At 46.3% G+C, this 21385-nt stretch overlaps 3 protein-coding genes across 5 annotated transcripts; all 3 read right to left on the bottom strand.

Moving 5' to 3' along the window:
• Positions 1–497: 497 nt before the first annotated feature.
• LOC121592378 (uncharacterized protein K02A2.6-like) lies at positions 498–4523 on the bottom strand. The gene is made up of 2 exons (XM_041913778.1): positions 2003–4523; positions 498–1660 (listed from the first exon to the last, which is right to left on the bottom strand). The coding sequence occupies exons 1-2, from the start codon at positions 4074–4076 to the stop codon at positions 498–500; spliced, it is 3237 nt and encodes a 1078-aa protein (XP_041769712.1). The 5' UTR covers positions 4077–4523.
• Positions 2203–20440, bottom strand: LOC121592141 (uncharacterized protein K02A2.6-like). 3 transcript variants are annotated; one of them, XM_041913492.1, is made up of 3 exons: positions 17931–20436; positions 8218–8479; positions 2203–2264 (listed from the first exon to the last, which is right to left on the bottom strand). In XM_041913492.1, exons 1-2 carry the CDS (start codon positions 20002–20004, stop codon positions 8466–8468), a joined length of 2088 nt encoding a protein of 695 aa, XP_041769426.1. In that variant the 5' UTR covers positions 20005–20436; the 3' UTR covers positions 2203–2264; positions 8218–8465. The 3 variants fall into 3 exon arrangements, with proteins under 3 accessions (XP_041769426.1, XP_041769427.1, XP_041769424.1); XM_041913493.1 differs by lacking the exon at positions 2203–2264 and adding an exon at positions 7503–7875; XM_041913490.1 differs by lacking the exons at positions 2203–2264; positions 8218–8479 and adding an exon at positions 15690–17588 and having other exon boundaries at positions 17931–20440.
• Positions 10151–15661, bottom strand: LOC121592142 (uncharacterized protein K02A2.6-like). The gene is made up of 2 exons (XM_041913494.1): positions 15500–15661; positions 10151–13533 (listed from the first exon to the last, which is right to left on the bottom strand). The coding sequence occupies exon 2, from the start codon at positions 13412–13414 to the stop codon at positions 10622–10624; it is 2793 nt and encodes a 930-aa protein (XP_041769428.1). The 5' UTR covers positions 13415–13533; positions 15500–15661; the 3' UTR covers positions 10151–10621.
• Positions 20441–21385: the final 945 nt, after the last annotated feature.

The following is a 21385-nucleotide window of genomic DNA, read 5'->3' as shown; positions in this document are numbered from 1 at the left end:
TGACGATGGCACAGAAATCCCAGGAGGTAACACCGCCGAGGTAAAGCTGTCACTAGCAGTGCTTCGACATTCATCCAATAAAATGTTCAAAGCCATTGAAGTTTCCGTAGCGTCTGGTTGGACAGTATGTGTACCGATATTCAATCGTGGTCGTAGCTGGTTGATGTGTGAACGCCACTTCTTTCCGGCTGCGTTCTGTACTTCATACATTACGTTTCCACGCCGTTTGGTGATCTCACCAGGAATCCAACTCCAGGAATTATTACGGTACTCCTTAGCATAAACCGTTTCACCAACGTGGAACTTTCTGGGTGGCATCTGCCTGCTCGTTGATTCAACTTGTACTGGGGGACGCAGCAGTTCCAAGCAAGTACGGATTTTTCGTTCAAACATGACCTCTGCTGGAGTACGCATTCCTTCTAGCTGCTTGTTCGGTGTACTTCTGTAGGTCAGGAGAAACGTATCTAAGGCTTCCTGTAATGACACCTTCCCCACCTTTATCTTTTGAGCGCTCTTTTAAAGGAATCAACAAACCTTTCTGCTTGCCCATTGCCCATATGCTCGATTCCATTAGTGTTGCAAAAATCGGCAAAAATTGCACTGGTAAACTGCCTACCATTGTCGCTCACTATCGTGTTAGGCATGCCAAATCTAACACACAATCCTCTCAACATAGTGACGGTTGCATTAGCGGATATACTTGAAGTCGAAATAATTTCAGGCCACTTAGAAAAGGAATCAATCACCAGAAGAAAGTAGACACCATCTATAGGTCCAGCGTAATCTATATGAACACGCTGCCATGGTGCATCAGTTTTCGGCCATGATATTGGAGAGCTATGAATTGGCGATTTAGCTGCTAAAGCACACGATTTGCATAACTTTACAAGTTTCTCAACATCCGCGTCTATCAATGGCCAATAAACATAACTTCGTGCTATAGCTTTCATACGATCGATTCCTGGATGACCACGGTGAATCATTTCTAGCACCCGCCGACGCTGCGACGCAGGAATCACTAACCGCTCTCCAAAACAAATACAATTCTCAATTGTTGAAAGGGACTCTCGTCTCGCGTAGAAGTATTTCAATTCCGCATTATCTATATTCTTTGGCCACCCACTTTGTATGTAGTTATACACGACCTGAAGCAAAGGGTCGTTATGCGACTCGCGCGCTACATGTTCAAATGCCAGCGGTAAACTCTTCGCTGCATTTTTCACAAGGGCTCCGACATCATTATCTAGTTCAATACTGGCAATTATAAAATCTTGTTCCGGTTTTTCATGTTTATCCATCAACCGGGATAGCACATCTGCATTTCCGAACTTCTCAGTTGGTACGTACTCTATTTCAAAATCATAAAGCAGTAATGTCAAAGCGAAACGCTGTAGACGGTTTGCGGTATATACAGGTATACCCTTTTTCGAACCAAAGATTCGGAGCAATGGTTGATGGTCTGTTTGTAGAAGAAAATGTCGTCCAAACAGCATACGGTGAAATTTAGTGACGGCAAAAATAATCGCTAGCCCTTCACGATCAGGTTGGCTATAACGCTGCTCAGCTGCTGTAAGTGCTCGCGATGCGTGTTGGACTACTTTTATCTTTCCATCCGGCCACCTATGCGATATAGTAGCTCCTAATCCAATCGATGAAGCGTCTGCCGAAACAATTATGTCGAGCCGTGGGTTATAATGCGTTAATAACAAATCTGAAGATAAAATCTTCTTGAATTGCTCAAAGGCATGCTGACATTGTGGCGTCCAGCAAAAAACTTTTCCTTCCTTGAGCAAATCATCAAGAGGATGTCGCAGCATTCGCATATTATGGACAAATTTGCCGTAAAAATTTATGGCTCCTAGGAATGACCGCACTCCCGGCACATCAGTAGGGGGCAGCAATTTTAAAATGGCCTTAATCTTGTCCGGATCTGGACGTAACCCTTTTCCATCTAATAGATGGCCCAAGTATTTAATCTGGGATTTATAAAAATTGCACTTACTTGCGCGTATGGTAAATCCATACTCTTGCAGCTTCTCCAAAACCGCTCGCAGGTTGCCATTATGGGTTGCCATGTCCTTGCCTCCAACTACGATGTCGTCCATATATGCTGCGACACCATCCAAGCCAGCTAACATTGTGTCGATTAACTGCTGGAACGCTCCCGGCGCTGCCTTGACTCCGGGTGGTAAACGGTTATATCGGAATAAACCTCGATGCGTGTTGACCGTTAAAAGTCCGCGATGATTTTCATCTACCTCCACCTGCAAAAATGCATCAGAGAGGTCAATCTGGCTAAACACAACACAATTACTCAAGTTGGAAAAAATTTCCTCGGGTAATGGCAGTGGGTACTGGTGCGCCATTAGAGCATTATTCAAACCCGTTGAATAATCTCCGCAGATCCTGATGGTTCCATTCGCCTTGCGTACCACTACAATGGGTGCTGCCCAATCCGAATATTCCACTCGTGTAATAATGCCATCATTTTCCAGCCTCAGAAGCTCATCGTCGACTGCTTGCAACATCGCATACGCTACTGGTCGCTTGGGTCTGAACACTGGTGTCACTCCTTCTTTCAGCATCAACTTCACACAACCTTTCGTACATCGCCCTAGCTTCGACGAAAATAATGCAGGAAAAACTTTTTGCAGGGTCTTCGTATTCTCGCTTGCTTCTACGACATTTATCTCACTGCATATTGATGCCAAAGGAACATTCCAAAGACCAAATGTGTCCATTAAATCCGCTCCCAGCAACATTAGGTCAGCTTCTGTCACCCGTATTGTAAAACGCTTGCACTGCTGGCCAATTGTTATATCACATTGGAACTCGCCCAAAATGTGTAAAGGATCACCAGACGCCGTCCTCGCTTTCACGCTTGCAGGAATTAATGCAGGGCTACCGATTGCGTGCCACTGCTTGCTCGAAATTATGCTTATATCGGCTCCGGTATCTACCATCATCGGGATCTGGGTGTTATTCAAAAATAAATTTACACGGCCACGGCTAGCACTATTCACCCTGTTCACGATCACCGATTTCACGCATCGCTTCTTTCCATTGGCCCATCTCATAGCTGACTCGCAGTACCCTTCCTTGTGTCCGTATCTATGGCAATTATTGCACTTATAGGACTTGTGGAAACACTTTCGCGCATGGTGCCCTCCGCCACACAGCCAGCATTTTATTGCATTTGGCTTATTCGACTGTTTCCACGCTTGGTGCTCCTTCTTAGGGTATTTCTCACGGGATCCACGAACGATGCTCACACTCTTCTCTCCCTCGCCTATCATTGCCGTATCACGCTTCAAGTTCACCATCCGTTTACACTCTTCTGCCATATCCGTTACCGTTTTATCGCTTTTCTCCTCTAGTCGATTTAGGAGCCTTATGCAAATCTCGGAATAACTGTCGTCTTTCAGACCACATACAAAAATTAGACATTTTAGTTCCTCTTCGGATAACTTTCCCAGCTCGGATTCTATAACAGCCTTGTTCACGCGGCACGAGTAAGTCATGTAGTCTTCTTCCTGCAATTTACACATCTGCAAGCATCGGTACCGTTTGGCGATGACGGATTCAGGAGAATCGAATAATTTTCTCAGCTTGCCAGTCGTCGATCTAAAATCGAAATCATTTAGTTTAGCTGGAAGAATGTGACTTACATATCGCTCGTGTTCCGCTGCACCCAGCTTCCGCAACAAAAGACGCACTCGCGCGGCATCGTCCAGACGTTCCGCATCCCTTTCGAAGAGATCTTCGTATCGCGCAAACCAAGCACTGAATGTAACAGCATCCTCCGGATCATAGTGGAACTCTTGTATGTGTTTTGCTAGGGCATCAATAATGTGTTCATTTCCCACATGTTGTCGCGATCCAATTGAAGCTAGCACTTTAGTAATTAGCTGCTCCTGCTGTTGCAAAAAGGACTGTTGTTGCTGATGAAGAATTTCCTGCTGCTGCTTAAATATGTCTTGGATGAAGGCATTCGTGTCCAACGGTAAATTGGTGACGGTTCGCTGGCTTGGGTCATGGCTGCTCCGCGATGGCGATGGTTCACCATTTCGTTCCATCAGGTCAAAGACACGGATCCTCCGTTTACACAGAAAACGGGTAAAATAGAAATCAAAATCGATAAAATCACGGGAAACAGCTCGCCAGAATTATTCTCGTCGCCACTTTTGTATCTTCGATCTACAACAATAACTTTTATTAATATAATGTAATATTTTACACACGGACCAAACGATACGTCCTTTGCCTTAGCCGGTCGGGAGAGAAGAGAGCGATCTCTCTATCCCGAAGAGCGTCGATCGTGCTTTCACGCATACGGTCGCCTAACATCGGGCGCATGACGAACTCTGTCAAGGCTTGTACAGGGTGGCTCCCAACATCCCTCCTCTTCAATTTCTCTGGTACGACCGCATCCACTGTGGCGATCTTCGAACACGCGTAGAACGACGTAGGGGCTGCACCGGTGAAGGCGATGATGCACTGTCAGCTGTAGCGAAATCTGGAGAACTTAGAACATCCGTATTATTTGACGATAACAAAAGGGACGGAGACGATTCAGACATAAAAGGTAACAGTGACGGGGATGACGATGAAGACGATGGAGACGACGTCGAAGACGAATACGACGATGACGAAGACGCTGACATTAAAGACGATGACGATGACGATGGCACAGAAATCCCAGGAGGTAACACCGCCGAGGTAAAGCTGTCACTAGCAGTGCTTCGACATTCATCCAATAAAATGTTCAAAGCCATTGAAGTTTCCGTAGCGTCTGGTTGGACAGTATGTGTACCGATATTCAATCGTGGTCGTAGCTGGTTGATGTGTGAACGCCACTTCTTTCCGGCTGCGTTCTGTACTTCATACATTACGTTTCCACGCCGTTTGGTGATCTCACCAGGAATCCAACTCCAGGAATTATTACGGTACTCCTTAGCATAAACCGTTTCACCAACGTGGAACTTTCTGGGTGGCATCTGCCTGCTCGTTGATTCAACTTGTACTGGGGGACGCAGCAGTTCCAAGCAAGTACGGATTTTTCGTTCAAACATGACCTCTGCTGGAGTACGCATTCCTTCTAGCTGCTTGTTCGGTGTACTTCTGTAGGTCAGGAGAAACGTATCTAAGGCTTCCTGTAATGACACCTTCCCCACCTTTATCTTTTTGAGCGCTCTTTTAAAGGAATCAACAAACCTTTCTGCTTGCCCATTGCCCATATGCTCGATTCCATTAGTGTTGCAAAAATCGGCAAAAATTGCACTGGTAAACTGCCTACCATTGTCGCTCACTATCGTGTTAGGCATGCCAAATCTAACACACAATCCTCTCAACATAGTGACGGTTGCATTAGCGGATATACTTGAAGTCGAAATAATTTCAGGCCTTTTAGAAAAGGAATCAATCACCAGAAGAAAGTAGACACCATCTATAGGTCCAGCGTAATCTATATGAACACGCTGCCATGGTGCATCAGTTTTCGGCCATGATATTGGAGAGCTATGAATTGGCGATTTAGCTGCTAAAGCACACGATTTGCATAACTTTACAAGTTTCTCAACATCCGCGTCTATCAATGGCCAATAAACATAACTTCGTGCTATAGCTTTCATACGATCGATTCCTGGATGACCACGGTGAATCATTTCTAGCACCCGCCGACGCTGCGACGCAGGAATCACTAACCGCTCTCCAAAACAAATACAATTCTCAATTGTTGAAAGGGACTCTCGTCTCGCGTAGAAGTATTTCAATTCCGCATTATCTATATTCTTTGGCCACCCACTTTGTATGTAGTTATACACGACCTGAAGCAAAGGGTCGTTATGCGACTCGCGCGCTACATGTTCAAATGCCAGCGGTAAACTCTTCGCTGCATTTTTCACAAGGGCTCCGACATCATTATCTAGTTCAATACTGGCAATTATAAAATCTTGTTCCGGTTTTTCATGTTTATCCATCAACCGGGATAGCACATCTGCATTTCCGAACTTCTCAGTTGGTACGTACTCTATTTCAAAATCATAAAGCAGTAATGTCAAAGCGAAACGCTGTAGACGGTTTGCGGTATATACAGGTATACCCTTTTTCGGTAACATGAAAGGTAACAGTGACGGGGATGACGATGAAGACGATGGAGACGACGTCGAAGACGAATACGACGATGACGAAGACGCTGACATTAAAGACGATGACGATGACGATGGCACAGAAATCCCAGGAGGTAACACCGCCGAGGTAAAGCTGTCACTAGCAGTGCTTCGACATTCATCCAATAAAATGTTCAAAGCCATTGAAGTTTCCGTAGCGTCTGGTTGGACAGTATGTGTACCGATATTCAATCGTGGTCGTAGCTGGTTGATGTGTGAACGCCACTTCTTTCCGGCTGCGTTCTGTACTTCATACATTACGTTTCCACGCCGTTTGGTGATCTCACCAGGAATCCAACTCCAGGAATTATTACGGTACTCCTTAGCATAAACCGTTTCACCAACGTGGAACTTTCTGGGTGGCATCTGCCTGCTCGTTGATTCAACTTGTACTGGGGGACGCAGCAGTTCCAAGCAAGTACGGATTTTTCGTTCAAACATGACCTCTGCTGGAGTACGCATTCCTTCTAGCTGCTTGTTCGGTGTACTTCTGTAGGTCAGGAGAAACGTATCTAAGGCTTCCTGTAATGACACCTTCCCCACCTTTATCTTTTTGAGCGCTCTTTTAAAGGAATCAACAAACCTTTCTGCTTGCCCATTGCCCATATGCTCGATTCCATTAGTGTTGCAAAAATCGGCAAAAATTGCACTGGTAAACTGCCTACCATTGTCGCTCACTATCGTGTTAGGCATGCCAAATCTAACACACAATCCTCTCAACATAGTGACGGTTGCATTAGCGGATATACTTGAAGTCGAAATAATTTCAGGCCACTTAGAAAAGGAATCAATCACCAGAAGAAAGTAGACACCATCTATAGGTCCAGCGTAATCTATATGAACACGCTGCCATGGTGCATCAGTTTTCGGCCATGATATTGGAGAGCTATGAATTGGCGATTTAGCTGCTAAAGCACACGATTTGCATAACTTTACAAGTTTCTCAACATCCGCGTCTATCAATGGCCAATAAACATAACTTCGTGCTATAGCTTTCATACGATCGATTCCTGGATGACCACGGTGAATCATTTCTAGCACCCGCCGACGCTGCGACGCAGGAATCACTAACCGCTCTCCAAAACAAATACAATTCTCAATTGTTGAAAGGGACTCTCGTCTCGCGTAGAAGTATTTCAATTCCGCATTATCTATATTCTTTGGCCACCCACTTTGTATGTAGTTATACACGACCTGAAGCAAAGGGTCGTTATGCGACTCGCGCGCTACATGTTCAAATGCCAGCGGTAAACTCTTCGCTGCATTTTTCACAAGGGCTCCGACATCATTATCTAGTTCAATACTGGCAATTATAAAATCTTGTTCCGGTTTTCATGTTTATCCATCAACCGGGATAGCACATCTGCATTTCCGAACTTCTCAGTTGGTACGTACTCTATTTCAAAATCATAAAGCAGTAATGTCAAAGCGAAACGCTGTAGACGGTTTGCGGTATATACAGGTATACCCTTTTTCGAACCAAAGATTCGGAGCAATGGTTGATGGTCTGTTTGTAGAAGAAAATGTCGTCCAAACAGCATACGGTGAAATTTAGTGACGGCAAAAATAATCGCTAGCCCTTCACGATCAGGTTGGCTATAACGCTGCTCAGCTGCTGTAAGTGCTCGCGATGCGTGTTGGACTACTTTTATCTTTCCATCCGGCCACCTATGCGATATAGTAGCTCCTAATCCAATCGATGAAGCGTCTGCCGAAACAATTATGTCGAGCCGTGGGTTATAATGCGTTAATAACAAATCTGAAGATAAAATCTTCTTGAATTGCTCAAAGGCATGCTGACATTGTGGCGTCCAGCAAAAAACTTTTCCTTCCTTGAGCAAATCATCAAGAGGATGTCGCAGCATTCGCATATTATGGACAAATTTGCCGTAAAAATTTATGGCTCCTAGGAATGACCGCACTCCCGGCACATCAGTAGGGGGCAGCAATTTTAAAATGGCCTTAATCTTGTCCGGATCTGGACGTAACCCTTTTCCATCTAATAGATGGCCCAAGTATTTAATCTGGGATTTATGAAAATTGCACTTACTTGCGCGTATGGTAAATCCATACTCTTGCAGCTTCTCCAAAACCGCTCGCAGGTTGCCATTATGGGTTGCCATGTCCTTGCCTCCAACTACGATGTCGTCCATATATGCTGCGACACCATCCAAGCCAGCTAACATTGTGTCGATTAACTGCTGGAACGCTCCCGGCGCTGCCTTGACTCCGGGTGGTAAACGGTTATATCGGAATAAACCTCGATGCGTGTTGACCGTTAAAAGTCCGCGATGATTTTCATCTACCTCCACCTGCAAAAATGCATCAGAGAGGTCAATCTGGCTAAACACAACACAATTACTCAAGTTGGAAAAAATTTCCTCGGGTAATGGCAGTGGGTACTGGTGCGCCATTAGAGCATTATTCAAACCCGTTGAATAATCTCCGCAGATCCTGATGGTTCCATTCGCCTTGCGTACCACTACAATGGGTGCTGCCCAATCCGAATATTCCACTCGTGTAATAATGCCATCATTTTCCAGCCTCAGAAGCTCATCGTCGACTGCTTGCAACATCGCATACGCTACTGGTCGCTTGGGTCTGAACACTGGTGTCACTCCTTCTTTCAGCATCAACTTCACACAACCTTTCGTACATCGCCCTAGCTTCGACGAAAATAATGCAGGAAAAACTTTTTGCAGGGTCTTCGTATTCTCGCTTGCTTCTACGACATTTATCTCACTGCATATTGATGCCAAAGGAACATTCCAAAGACCAAATATGTCCATTAAATCCGCTCCCAGCAACATTAGGTCAGCTTCTGTCACCCGTATTGTAAAACGCTTGCACTGCTGGCCAATTGTTATATCACATTGGAACTCGCCCAAAATGTGTAAAGGATCACCAGACGCCGTCCTCGCTTTCACGCTTGCAGGAATTAATGCAGGGCTACCGATTGCGTGCCACTGCTTGCTCGAAATTATGCTTATATCGGCTCCGGTATCTACCATCATCGGGATCTGGGTGTTATTCAAAAATAAATTTACACGGCCACGGCTAGCACTATTCACCCTGTTCACGATCACCGATTTCACGCATCGCTTCTTTCCATTGGCCCATCTCATAGCTGACTCGCAGTACCCTTCCTTGTGTCCGTATCTATGGCAATTATTGCACTTATAGGACTTGTGGAAACACTTTCGCGCATGGTGCCCTCCGCCACACAGCCAGCATTTTATTGCATTTGGCTTATTCGACTGTTTCCACGCTTGGTGCTCCTTCTTAGGGTATTTCTCACGGGATCCACGAACGATGCTCACACTCTTCTCTCCCTCGCCTATCATTGCCGTATCACGCTTCAAGTTCACCATCCGTTTACACTCTTCTGCCATATCCGTTACCGTTTTATCGCTTTTCTCCTCTAGTCGATTTAGGAGCCTTATGCAAATCTCGGAATAACTGTCGTCTTTCAGACCACATACAAAAATTAGACATTTTAGTTCCTCTTCGGATAACTTTCCCAGCTCGGATTCTATAACAGCCTTGTTCACGCGGCACGAGTAAGTCATGTAGTCTTCTTCCTGCAATTTACACATCTGCAAGCATCGGTACCGTTTGGCGATGACGGATTCAGGAGAATCGAATAATTTTCTCAGCTTGCCAGTCGTCGATCTAAAATCGAAATCATTTAGTTTAGCTGGAAGAATGTGACTTACATATCGCTCGTGTTCCGCTGCACCCAGCTTCCGCAACAAAAGACGCACTCGCGCGGCATCGTCCAGACGTTCCGCATCCCTTTCGAAGAGATCTTCGTATCGCGCAAACCAAGCACTGAATGTAACAGCATCCTCCGGATCATAGTGGAACTCTTGTATGTGTTTTGCTAGGGCATCAATAATGTGTTCATTTCCCACATGTTGTCGCGATCCAATTGAAGCTAGCACTTTAGTAATTAGCTGCTCCTGCTGTTGCAAAAAGGACTATTGTTGCTGATGAAGAATTTCCTGCTGCTGCTTAAATATGTCTTGGATGAAGGCATTCGTGTCCAACGGTAAATTGGTGACGGTTCGCTGGCTTGGGTCATGGCTGCTCCGCGATGGCGATGGTTCACCATTTCGTTCCATCAGGTCAAAGACACGGATCCTCCGTTTACACAGAAAACGGGTAAAATAGAAATCAAAATCGATAAAATCACGGGAAACAGCTCGCCAGAATTATTCTCGTCGCCACTTTTGTATCTTCGATCTACAACAATAACTTTTATTAATATAATGTAATATTTTACACACGGACCAAACGATACGTCCTTTGCCTTAGCCGGTCGGGAGAGAAGAGAGCGATCTCTCTATCCCGAAGAGCGTCGATCGTGCTTTCACGCATACGGTCGCCTAACATCGGGCGCATGACGAACTCTGTCAAGGCTTGTACAGGGTGGCTCCCAACATCCCTCCTCTTCAATTTCTCTGGTACGACCGCATCCACTGTGGCGATCTTCGAACACGCGTAGAACGACGTAGGGGCTGCACCGGTGAAGGCGATGATGCACTGTCAGCTGTAGCGAAATCTGGAGAACTTAGAACATCCGTATTATTTGACGATAACAAAAGGGACGGAGACGATTCAGACATGAAAGGTAACAGTGACGGGGATGACGATGAAGACGATGGAGACGACGTCGAAGACGAATACGACGATGACGAAGACGCTGACATTAAAGACGATGACGATGACGATGGCACAGAAATCCCAGGAGGTAACACCGCCGAGGTAAAGCTGTCACTAGCAGTGCTTCGACATTCATCCAATAAAATGTTCAAAGCCATTGAAGTTTCCGTAGCGTCTGGTTGGACAGTATGTGTACCGATATTCAATCGTGGTCGTAGCTGGTTGATGTGTGAACGCCACTTCTTTCCGGCTGCGTTCTGTACTTCATACATTACGTTTCCACGCCGTTTGGTGATCTCACCAGGAATCCAACTCCAGGAATTATTACGGTACTCCTTAGCATAAACCGTTTCACCAACGTGGAACTTTCTGGGTGGCATCTGCCTGCTCGTTGATTCAACTTGTACTGGGGGACGCAGCAGTTCCAAGCAAGTACGGATTTTTCGTTCAAACATGACCTCTGCTGGAGTACGCATTCCTTCTAGCTGCTTGTTCGGTGTACTTCTGTAGGTCAGGAGAAACGTATCTAAGGCTTCCTGTAATGACACCTTCCCCACCTTTATCTTTTTGAGCGCTCTTTTAAAGGAATCAACAAACCTTTCTGCTTGCCCATTGCCCATATGCTCGATTCCATTAGTGTTGCAAAAATCGGCAAAAATTGCACTGGTAAACTGCCTACCATTGTCGCTCACTATCGTGTTAGGCATGCCAAATCTAACACACAATCCTCTCAACATAGTGACGGTTGCATTAGCGGATATACTTGAAGTCGAAATAATTTCAGGCCACTTAGAAAAGGAATCAATCACCAGAAGAAAGTAGACACCATCTATAGGTCCAGCGTAATCTATATGAACACGCTGCCATGGTGCATCAGTTTTCGGCCATGATATTGGAGAGCTATGAATTGGCGATTTAGCTGCTAAAGCACACGATTTGCATAACTTTACAAGTTTCTCAACATCCGCGTCTATCAATGGCCAATAAACATAACTTCGTGCTATAGCTTTCATACGATCGATTCCTGGATGACCACGGTGAATCATTTCTAGCACCCGCCGACGCTGCGACGCAGGAATCACTAACCGCTCTCCAAAACAAATACAATTCTCAATTGTTGAAAGGGACTCTCGTCTCGCGTAGAAGTATTTCAATTCCGCATTATCTATATTCTTTGGCCACCCACTTTGTATGTAGTTATACACGACCTGAAGCAAAGGGTCGTTATGCGACTCGCGCGCTACATGTTCAAATGCCAGCGGTAAACTCTTCGCTGCATTTTTCACAAGGGCTCCGACATCATTATCTAGTTCAATACTGGCAATTATAAAATCTTGTTCCGGTTTTTCATGTTTATCCATCAACCGGGATAGCACATCTGCATTTCCGAACTTCTCAGTTGGTACGTACTCTATTTCAAAATCATAAAGCAGTAATGTCAAAGCGAAACGCTGTAGACGGTTTGCGGTATATACAGGTATACCCTTTTTCGGTAACATGAAAGGTAACAGTGACGGGGATGACGATGAAGACGATGGAGACGACGTCGAAGACGAATACGACGATGACGAAGACGCTGACATTAAAGACGATGACGATGACGATGGCACAGAAATCCCAGGAGGTAACACCGCCGAGGTAAAGCTGTCACTAGCAGTGCTTCGACATTCATCCAATAAAATGTTCAAAGCCATTGAAGTTTCCGTAGCGTCTGGTTGGACAGTATGTGTACCGATATTCAATCGTGGTCGTAGCTGGTTGATGTGTGAACGCCACTTCTTTCCGGCTGCGTTCTGTACTTCATACATTACGTTTCCACGCCGTTTGGTGATCTCACCAGGAATCCAACTCCAGGAATTATTACGGTACTCCTTAGCATAAACCGTTTCACCAACGTGGAACTTTCTGGGTGGCATCTGCCTGCTCGTTGATTCAACTTGTACTGGGGGACGCAGCAGTTCCAAGCAAGTACGGATTTTTCGTTCAAACATGACCTCTGCTGGAGTACGCATTCCTTCTAGCTGCTTGTTCGGTGTACTTCTGTAGGTCAGGAGAAACGTATCTAAGGCTTCCTGTAATGACACCTTCCCCACCTTTATCTTTTTGAGCGCTCTTTTAAAGGAATCAACAAACCTTTCTGCTTGCCCATTGCCCATATGCTCGATTCCATTAGTGTTGCAAAAATCGGCAAAAATTGCACTGGTAAACTGCCTACCATTGTCGCTCACTATCGTGTTAGGCATGCCAAATCTAACACACAATCCTCTCAACATAGTGACGGTTGCATTAGCGGATATACTTGAAGTCGAAATAATTTCAGGCCACTTAGAAAAGGAATCAATCACCAGAAGAAAGTAGACACCATCTATAGGTCCAGCGTAATCTATATGAACACGCTGCCATGGTGCATCAGTTTTCGGCCATGATATTGGAGAGCTATGAATTGGCGATTTAGCTGCTAAAGCACACGATTTGCATAACTTTACAAGTTTCTCAACATCCGCGTCTATCAATGGCCAATAAACATAACTTCGTGCTATAGCTTTCATACGATCGATTCCTGGATGACCACGGTGAATCATTTCTAGCACCCGCCGACGCTGCGACGCAGGAATCACTAACCGCTCTCCAAAACAAATACAATTCTCAATTGTTGAAAGGGACTCTCGTCTCGCGTAGAAGTATTTCAATTCCGCATTATGTTGTGTTTTGCACTTTTACTTTTATTAAAACACTTATTACGTACATAATAAATAAAACATAAACGAAACAACCAATACACTTTAAAATATAATAGTACGGTGGCCGCGCACCAGCCGCACCGAGCGCCCCTGCCGAGAGATCCTGCTCGATCGGCTCGCTAACACACTCTAACTGTGCGCTCGGCACACACTAAGCCTTGCGCTGCTTAGTGTGTGCGACAGTGTGCGTGACACACTGTCGTCCTCCTGGACGTTGACCGGTGGCAGCGCAACTGCCACGGCAAGTCCAGGGGTCGGCACGGCTGCCCACAACATCTCCCCCTTTTAATACCGAAGGGCTCGAACCGACGCGGGGGTATTCCACTAAGGGAATACCGGCGTGGTGACACCCTTCCGGCCGATGCTGCCAAGATGTGGGGACCCCGATGTTGTCGCGCTGAGCAGCTTGCTGCTGCTCTCGACCCACACCGCGATGGCGATAACGCGGCGGTAATGCTGCTGCTGTGCCGCTCCCTGGGACGGCGGCGATGGTGTGACGGCGATGATGATGACGATGATGATAACGATGATGATGATGATGCCGCGATGATGAAGGTGCCGCGATGATGATGATGCCGCGATAATGATGACGATGATGATGATGATCCTTGCCCCAGGGCAGCAGCGATGTATTTTTTTTTTTCGATGACGGGCGGCAGAGATGAAAATACTCGGGCGGCATTGTTCCTCGCCCTCCTACGATGCGTTGGCTCATCGCCCTTCTTTTTGCTGTGGCTGCAGTCGGGGCGCAATTGACGACGCCCGTTCGACTGCAGCCGGGACGGCATGCAACCTCGTCCCATCTGGACATTGTGGCTGTAGCCGAGGCGCAATTGGCGACGCCTGTTCGACTACAGCCAGGGTGAAAACGTTCGCACTGATGTGGGCTGCTGTGTTGCAGCCGATGCAACTTGTGCGTTGCCGATCCTGTTGTGCTGCCGAGGCGGAATGTCACGTCGCTGTGGTGAGAGGCAGGGCTCGAGCCGCGGCGGAATTGCTGCCTCGCCGATGATGTGCTGAGCTCGAGCCGGGGCGGTATTGCTCGTCGCCGATGGATCCTTGTTGTGCTGCCGAGGCGGAATGTTACGTCGCCGTTATGTGAGGCAGGGCTCGAGCCGCGGCGGAATTTGTGCCTCGCCGATGATGAGCTGAGCTCGAGCCGGGCGGTATTGCTCGTCGCCGATGGATCATTGCACTGCTGCTGCTGCAGCTGGGTGGAATGCGTCCTCACCCGTGAAACCTTGGGCTGCAGCATGGGCGAATGTGACGCCCATCCGAATGTTCCAGCAGCAAGGCGGAAAGCTACCTCGCCTGTGGTGCTGCTGGCGTTGCTGGGGCTGCAGCCCGACGACCTTCCTTGTCGCCGAGAGTGTGTGCTCGGCTGCCCATGTGGTCGCCAATGATGAGACGGCAGCCGGGGGCCTCGGTGTTGGCGGCGGTGGCGACCCAAACCGTTCGCGGTGTCCCGCAAGCACGGGGACCGGTGCCAACGCGATGGCCGCTGCGATGATGCAGCAAAAACGAGATGGGCCCGATCGCGATGGCGTTCCGCGGGTTCTTGTTGGATCCCCCTTACGCAGGAGGATCCCATCCTCGTCGCCACTGTTGTGTCTTTGCTCTTTGCACTTATTACTTTTATTTACACATTAAAACTTTACATAATAAATAATAATAAATATACACGAAATACAAACACGTTAAAACGTAGGCCGCGCGCCAGCCGCACCGAGCGCCCCTGCCGAGAGATCCTGCTCGATCGGCTCGCTAACACACTCTAACTGTGCGCTCGGCACACACTAAGCCTTGCGCTGCTTAGTGTGTGCGACAGTGTGCGTGACACACTGTCGTCCTCCTGGACGTTGACCGGTGGCAGCGCAACTGCCACGGCAAGTCCAGGGGTCGGCACGGCTGCCCACAACACATTATCTATATTCTTTGGCCACCCACTTTGTATGTAGTTATACACGACCTGAAGCAAAGGGTCGTTATGCGACTCGCGCGCTACATGTTCAAATGCCAGCGGTAAACTCTTCGCTGCATTTTTCACAAGGGCTCCGACATCATTATCTAGTTCAATACTGGCAATTATAAAATCTTGTTCCGGTTTTTATATCCATCAACCGGGATAGCACATCTGCATTTCCGAACTTCTCAGTTGGTACGTACTCTATTTCAAAATCATAAAGCAGTAATGTCAAAGCGAAACGCTGTAGACGGTTTGCGGTATATACAGGTATACCCTTTTTCGGTAACATGAAAGGTAACAGTGACGGGGATGACGATGAAGACGATGGAGACGACGTCGAAGACGAATACGACGATGACGAAGACGCTGACATTAAAGACGATGACGATGACGATGGCACAGAAATCCCAGGAGGTAACACCGCCGAGGTAAAGCTGTCACTAGCAGTGCTTCGACATTCATCCAATAAAATGTTCAAAGCCATTGAAGTTTCCGTAGCGTCTGGTTGGACAGTATGTGTACCGATATTCAATCGTGGTCGTAGCTGGTTGATGTGTGAACGCCACTTCTTTCCGGCTGCGTTCTGTACTTCATACATTACGTTTCCACGCCGTTTGGTGATCTCACCAGGAATCCAACTCCAGGAATTATTACGGTACTCCTTAGCATAAACCGTTTCACCAACGTGGAACTTTCTGGGTGGCATCTGCCTGCTCGTTGATTCAACTTGTACTGGGGGACGCAGCAGTTCCAAGCAAGTACGGATTTTTCGTTCAAACATGACCTCTGCTGGAGTACGCATTCCTTCTAGCTGCTTGTTCGGTGTACTTCTGTAGGTCAGGAGAAACGTATCTAAGGCTTCCTGTAATGACACCTTCCCCACCTTTATCTTTTTGAGCGCTCTTTTAAAGGAATCAACAAACCTTTCTGCTTGCCCATTGCCCATATGCTCGATTCCATTAGTGTTGCAAAAATCGGCAAAAATTGCACTGGTAAACTGCCTACCATTGTCGCTCACTATCGTGTTAGGCATGCCAAATCTAACACACAATCCTCTCAACATAGTGACGGTTGCATTAGCGGATATACTTGAAGTCGAAATAATTTCAGGCTACTTAGAAAAGGAATCAATCACCAGAAGAAAGTAGACACCATCTATAGGTCCAGCGTAATCTATATGAACACGCTGCCATGGTGCATCAGTTTTCGGCCATGATATTGGAGAGCTATGAATTGGCGATTTAGCTGCTAAAGCACACGATTTGCATAACTTTACAAGTTTCTCAACATCCGCGTCTATCAATGGCCAATAAACATAACTTCGTGCTATAGCTTTCATACGATCGATTCCTGGATGACCACGGTGAATCATTTCTAGCACCCGCCGACGCTGCGACGCAGGAATCACTAACCGCTCTCCAAAACAAATACAATTCTCAATTGTTGAAAGGGACTCTCGTCTCGCGTAGAAGTATTTCAATTCCGCATTATCTATATTCTTTGGCCACCCACTTTGTATGTAGTTATACACGACCTGAAGCAAAGGGTCGTTATGCGACTCGCGCGCTACATGTTCAAATGCCAGCGGTAAACTCTTCGCTGCATTTTTCACAAGGGCTCCGACATCATTATCTAGTTCAATACTGGCAATTATAAAATCTTGTTCCGGTTTTTCATGTTTATCCATCAACCGGGATAGCACATCTGCATTTCCGAACTTCTCAGTTGGTACGTACTCTATTTCAAAATCATAAAGCAGTAATGTCAAAGCGAAACGCTGTAGACGGTTTGCGGTATATACAGGTATACCCTTTTTCGAACCAAAGATTCGGAGCAATGGTTGATGGTCTGTTTGTAGAAGAAAATGTCGTCCAAACAGCATACGGTGAAATTTAGTGACGGCAAAAATAATCGCTAGCCCTTCACGATCAGGTTGGCTATAACGCTGCTCAGCTGCTGTAAGTGCTCGCGATGCGTGTTGGACTACTTTTATCTTTCCATCCGGCCACCTATGCGATATAGTAGCTCCTAATCCAATCGATGAAGCGTCTGCCGAAACAATTATGTCGAGCCGTGGGTTATAATGCGTTAATAACAAATCTGAAGATAAAATCTTCTTGAATTGCTCAAAGGCATGCTGACATTGTGGCGTCCAGCAAAAAACTTTTCCTTCCTTGAGCAAATCATCAAGAGGATGTCGCAGCATTCGCATATTATGGACAAATTTGCCGTAAAAATTTATGGCTCCTAGGAATGACCGCACTCCCGGCACATCAGTAGGGGGCAGCAATTTTAAAATGGCCTTAATCTTGTCCGGATCTGGACGTAACCCTTTTCCATCTAATAGATGGCCCAAGTATTTAATCTGGGATTTATAAAAATTGCACTTACTTGCGCGTATGGTAAATCCATACTCTTGCAGCTTCTCCAAAACCGCTCGCAGGTTGCCATTATGGGTTGCCATGTCCTTGCCTCCAACTACGATGTCGTCCATATATGCTGCGACACCATCCAAGCCAGCTAACATTGTGTCGATTAACTGCTGGAACGCTCCCGGCGCTGCCTTGACTCCGGGTGGTAAACGGTTATATCGGAATAAACCTCGATGCGTGTTGACCGTTAAAAGTCCGCGATGATTTTCATCTACCTCCACCTGCAAAAATGCATCAGAGAGGTCAATCTGGCTAAACACAACACAATTACTCAAGTTGGAAAAAATTTCCTCGGGTAATGGCAGTGGGTACTGGTGCGCCATTAGAGCATTATTCAAACCCGTTGAATAATCTCCGCAGATCCTGATGGTTCCATTCGCCTTGCGTACCACTACAATGGGTGCTGCCCAATCCGAATATTCCACTCGTGTAATAATGCCATCATTTTCCAGCCTCAGAAGCTCATCGTCGACTGCTTGCAACATCGCATACGCTACTGGTCGCTTGGGTCTGAACACTGGTGTCACTCCTTCTTTCAGCATCAACTTCACACAACCTTTCGTACATCGCCCTAGCTTCGACGAAAATAATGCAGGAAAAACTTTTTGCAGGGTCTTCGTATTCTCGCTTGCTTCTACGACATTTATCTCACTGCATATTGATGCCAAAGGAACATTCCAAAGACCAAATGTGTCCATTAAATCCGCTCCCAGCAACATTAGGTCAGCTTCTGTCACCCGTATTGTAAAACGCTTGCACTGCTGGCCAATTGTTATATCACATTGGAACTCGCCCAAAATGTGTAAAGGATCACCAGACGCCGTCCTCGCTTTCACGCTTGCAGGAATTAATGCAGGGCTACCGATTGCGTGCCACTGCTTGCTCGAAATTATGCTTATATCGGCTCCGGTATCTACCATCATCGGGATCTGGGTGTTATTCAAAAATAAATTTACACGGCCACGGCTAGCACTATTCACCCTGTTCACGATCACCGATTTCACGCATCGCTTCTTTCCATTGGCCCATCTCATAGCTGACTCGCAGTACCCTTCCTTGTGTCCGTATCTATGGCAATTATTGCACTTATAGGACTTGTGGAAACACTTTCGCGCATGGTGCCCTCCGCCACACAGCCAGCATTTTATTGCATTTGGCTTATTCGACTGTTTCCACGCTTGGTGCTCCTTCTTAGGGTATTTCTCACGGGATCCACGAACGATGCTCACACTCTTCTCTCCCTCGCCTATCATTGCCGTATCACGCTTCAAGTTCACCATCCGTTTACACTCTTCTGCCATATCCGTTACCGTTTTATCGCTTTTCTCCTCTAGTCGATTTAGGAGCCTTATGCAAATCTCGGAATAACTGTCGTCTTTCAGACCACATACAAAAATTAGACATTTTAGTTCCTCTTCGGATAACTTTCCCAGCTCGGATTCTATAACAGCCTTGTTCACGCGGCACGAGTAAGTCATGTAGTCTTCTTCCTGCAATTTACACATCTGCAAGCATCGGTACCGTTTGGCGATGACGGATTCAGGAGAATCGAATAATTTTCTCAGCTTGCCAGTCGTCGATCTAAAATCGAAATCATTTAGTTTAGCTGGAAGAATGTGACTTACATATCGCTCGTGTTCCGCTGCACCCAGCTTCCGCAACAAAAGACGCACTCGCGCGGCATCGTCCAGACGTTCCGCATCCCTTTCGAAGAGATCTTCGTATCGCGCAAACCAAGCACTGAATGTAACAGCATCCTCCGGATCATAGTGGAACTCTTGTATGTGTTTTGCTAGGGCATCAATAATGTGTTCATTTCCCACATGTTGTCGCGATCCAATTGAAGCTAGCACTTTAGTAATTAGCTGCTCCTGCTGTTGCAAAAAGGACTGTTGTTGCTGATGAAGAATTTCCTGCTGCTGCTTAAATATGTCTTGGATGAAGGCATTCGTGTCCAACGGTAAATTGGTGACGGTTCGCTGGCTTGGGTCATGGCTGCTCCGCGATGGCGATGGTTCACCATTTCGTTCCATCAGGTCAAAGACACGGATCCTCCGTTTACACAGAAAACGGGTAAAATAGAAATCAAAATCGATAAAATCACGGGAAACAGCTCGCCAGAATTATTCTCGTCGCCACTTTTGTATCTTCGATCTACAACAATAACTTTTATTAATATAATGTAATATTTTACACACGGACCAAACGATACGTCCTTTGCCTTAGCCGGTCGGGAGAGAAGAGAGCGATCTCTCTATCCCGAAGAGCGTCGATCGTGCTTTCACGCATACGGTCGCCTAACATCGGGCGCATGACGAACTCTGTCAAGGCTTGTACAGGGTGGCTCCCAACATTAACGAATCCGGATCTGATCTTACATCACCAAACTGGAGCACAAACCACGAGGCGGCGTCTGTCATTGACACTTTGACACACACAAGAGCCACCTTATACCGATGTCATGCATTAAAAAGCTGTAAACCTAGTTCGGTACACGTTCTTAACAAACCTTCAAGTTCTATCATGAACCCTACACATAGTGCTAATAAGCCGTTCACAGTTCTATTAAAATAATATATATAATATATATCTTATACATATATAAGATTAAAATGTGATAATTGTGTTCGCGTCACAATAACACTATCCGAACACAACATATGGAAAAAGTTATTCTGTCTAGGAAACATGTTACAAATGTATCTTTTATGTTCGTATGCATGGACGTAATTACAACGGCGAAGACGATTCACTTTGCATCGACATAACATATAAAAACTTTATTCCCTAATTATACAATCTTAATCCACGGGCCCGTGTTCAATCCTATCTGCCCTAGCTCAGCCGCACGAATGTTGCTGCTCTCTCTCTTCGCTCCCTTATCCTCTCCTTTTGCTTCTCTGGTCAGCGACCCGGGAACTCACGCACACATCATAAGACAGCCGTCGACTGCTGTCGGTGAGTGGCACACCCAGGTGGACAGAAAGGCTAAGTCTGATCGGACCACAACATCTCCCCCTTTTAATTAGAGCTGGTACTCGTCGAACCTACGCGCAATTCTTCTAGGCATAGAAGAGCGGCGTGGTGAATGTACCAGCTCAATGTTACTGCTCCTGGGGCTAAATTGACATTTGCTCCCTAGCTACTGGTTTAGATGGATTCGAAGGGGCAGAACAAAGCTGAATGTAGTGAGTATATGGTTGTAGCTGTACCAGATTGACAAGTGCTCGGGATGTCTGCACTGTCGCTGCCGAGAGGTTTCCAGTACACAGATTTCCTCGCTAAATCCTTCATTTGTACGGTGCCGGGGTGTCCTTGCCGCATTTGGGCCCAATCACGTAATTGAAGCTTTTGCGGCATGACCCGTTGCTCCCCAAGTAACATGCATTTGTCCTCCGAAGGAAACGATTTCTT

This window comes from Anopheles merus, chromosome 2L (genome assembly GCF_017562075.2).
Source record: "Anopheles merus strain MAF chromosome 2L, AmerM5.1, whole genome shotgun sequence".
Taxonomy (NCBI): Eukaryota; Metazoa; Arthropoda; class Insecta; order Diptera; family Culicidae; genus Anopheles; species Anopheles merus.
The sequence above is the reverse complement of the archived record's forward strand: the minus strand, read 5'-3'. Positions and strand labels throughout refer to the sequence as shown.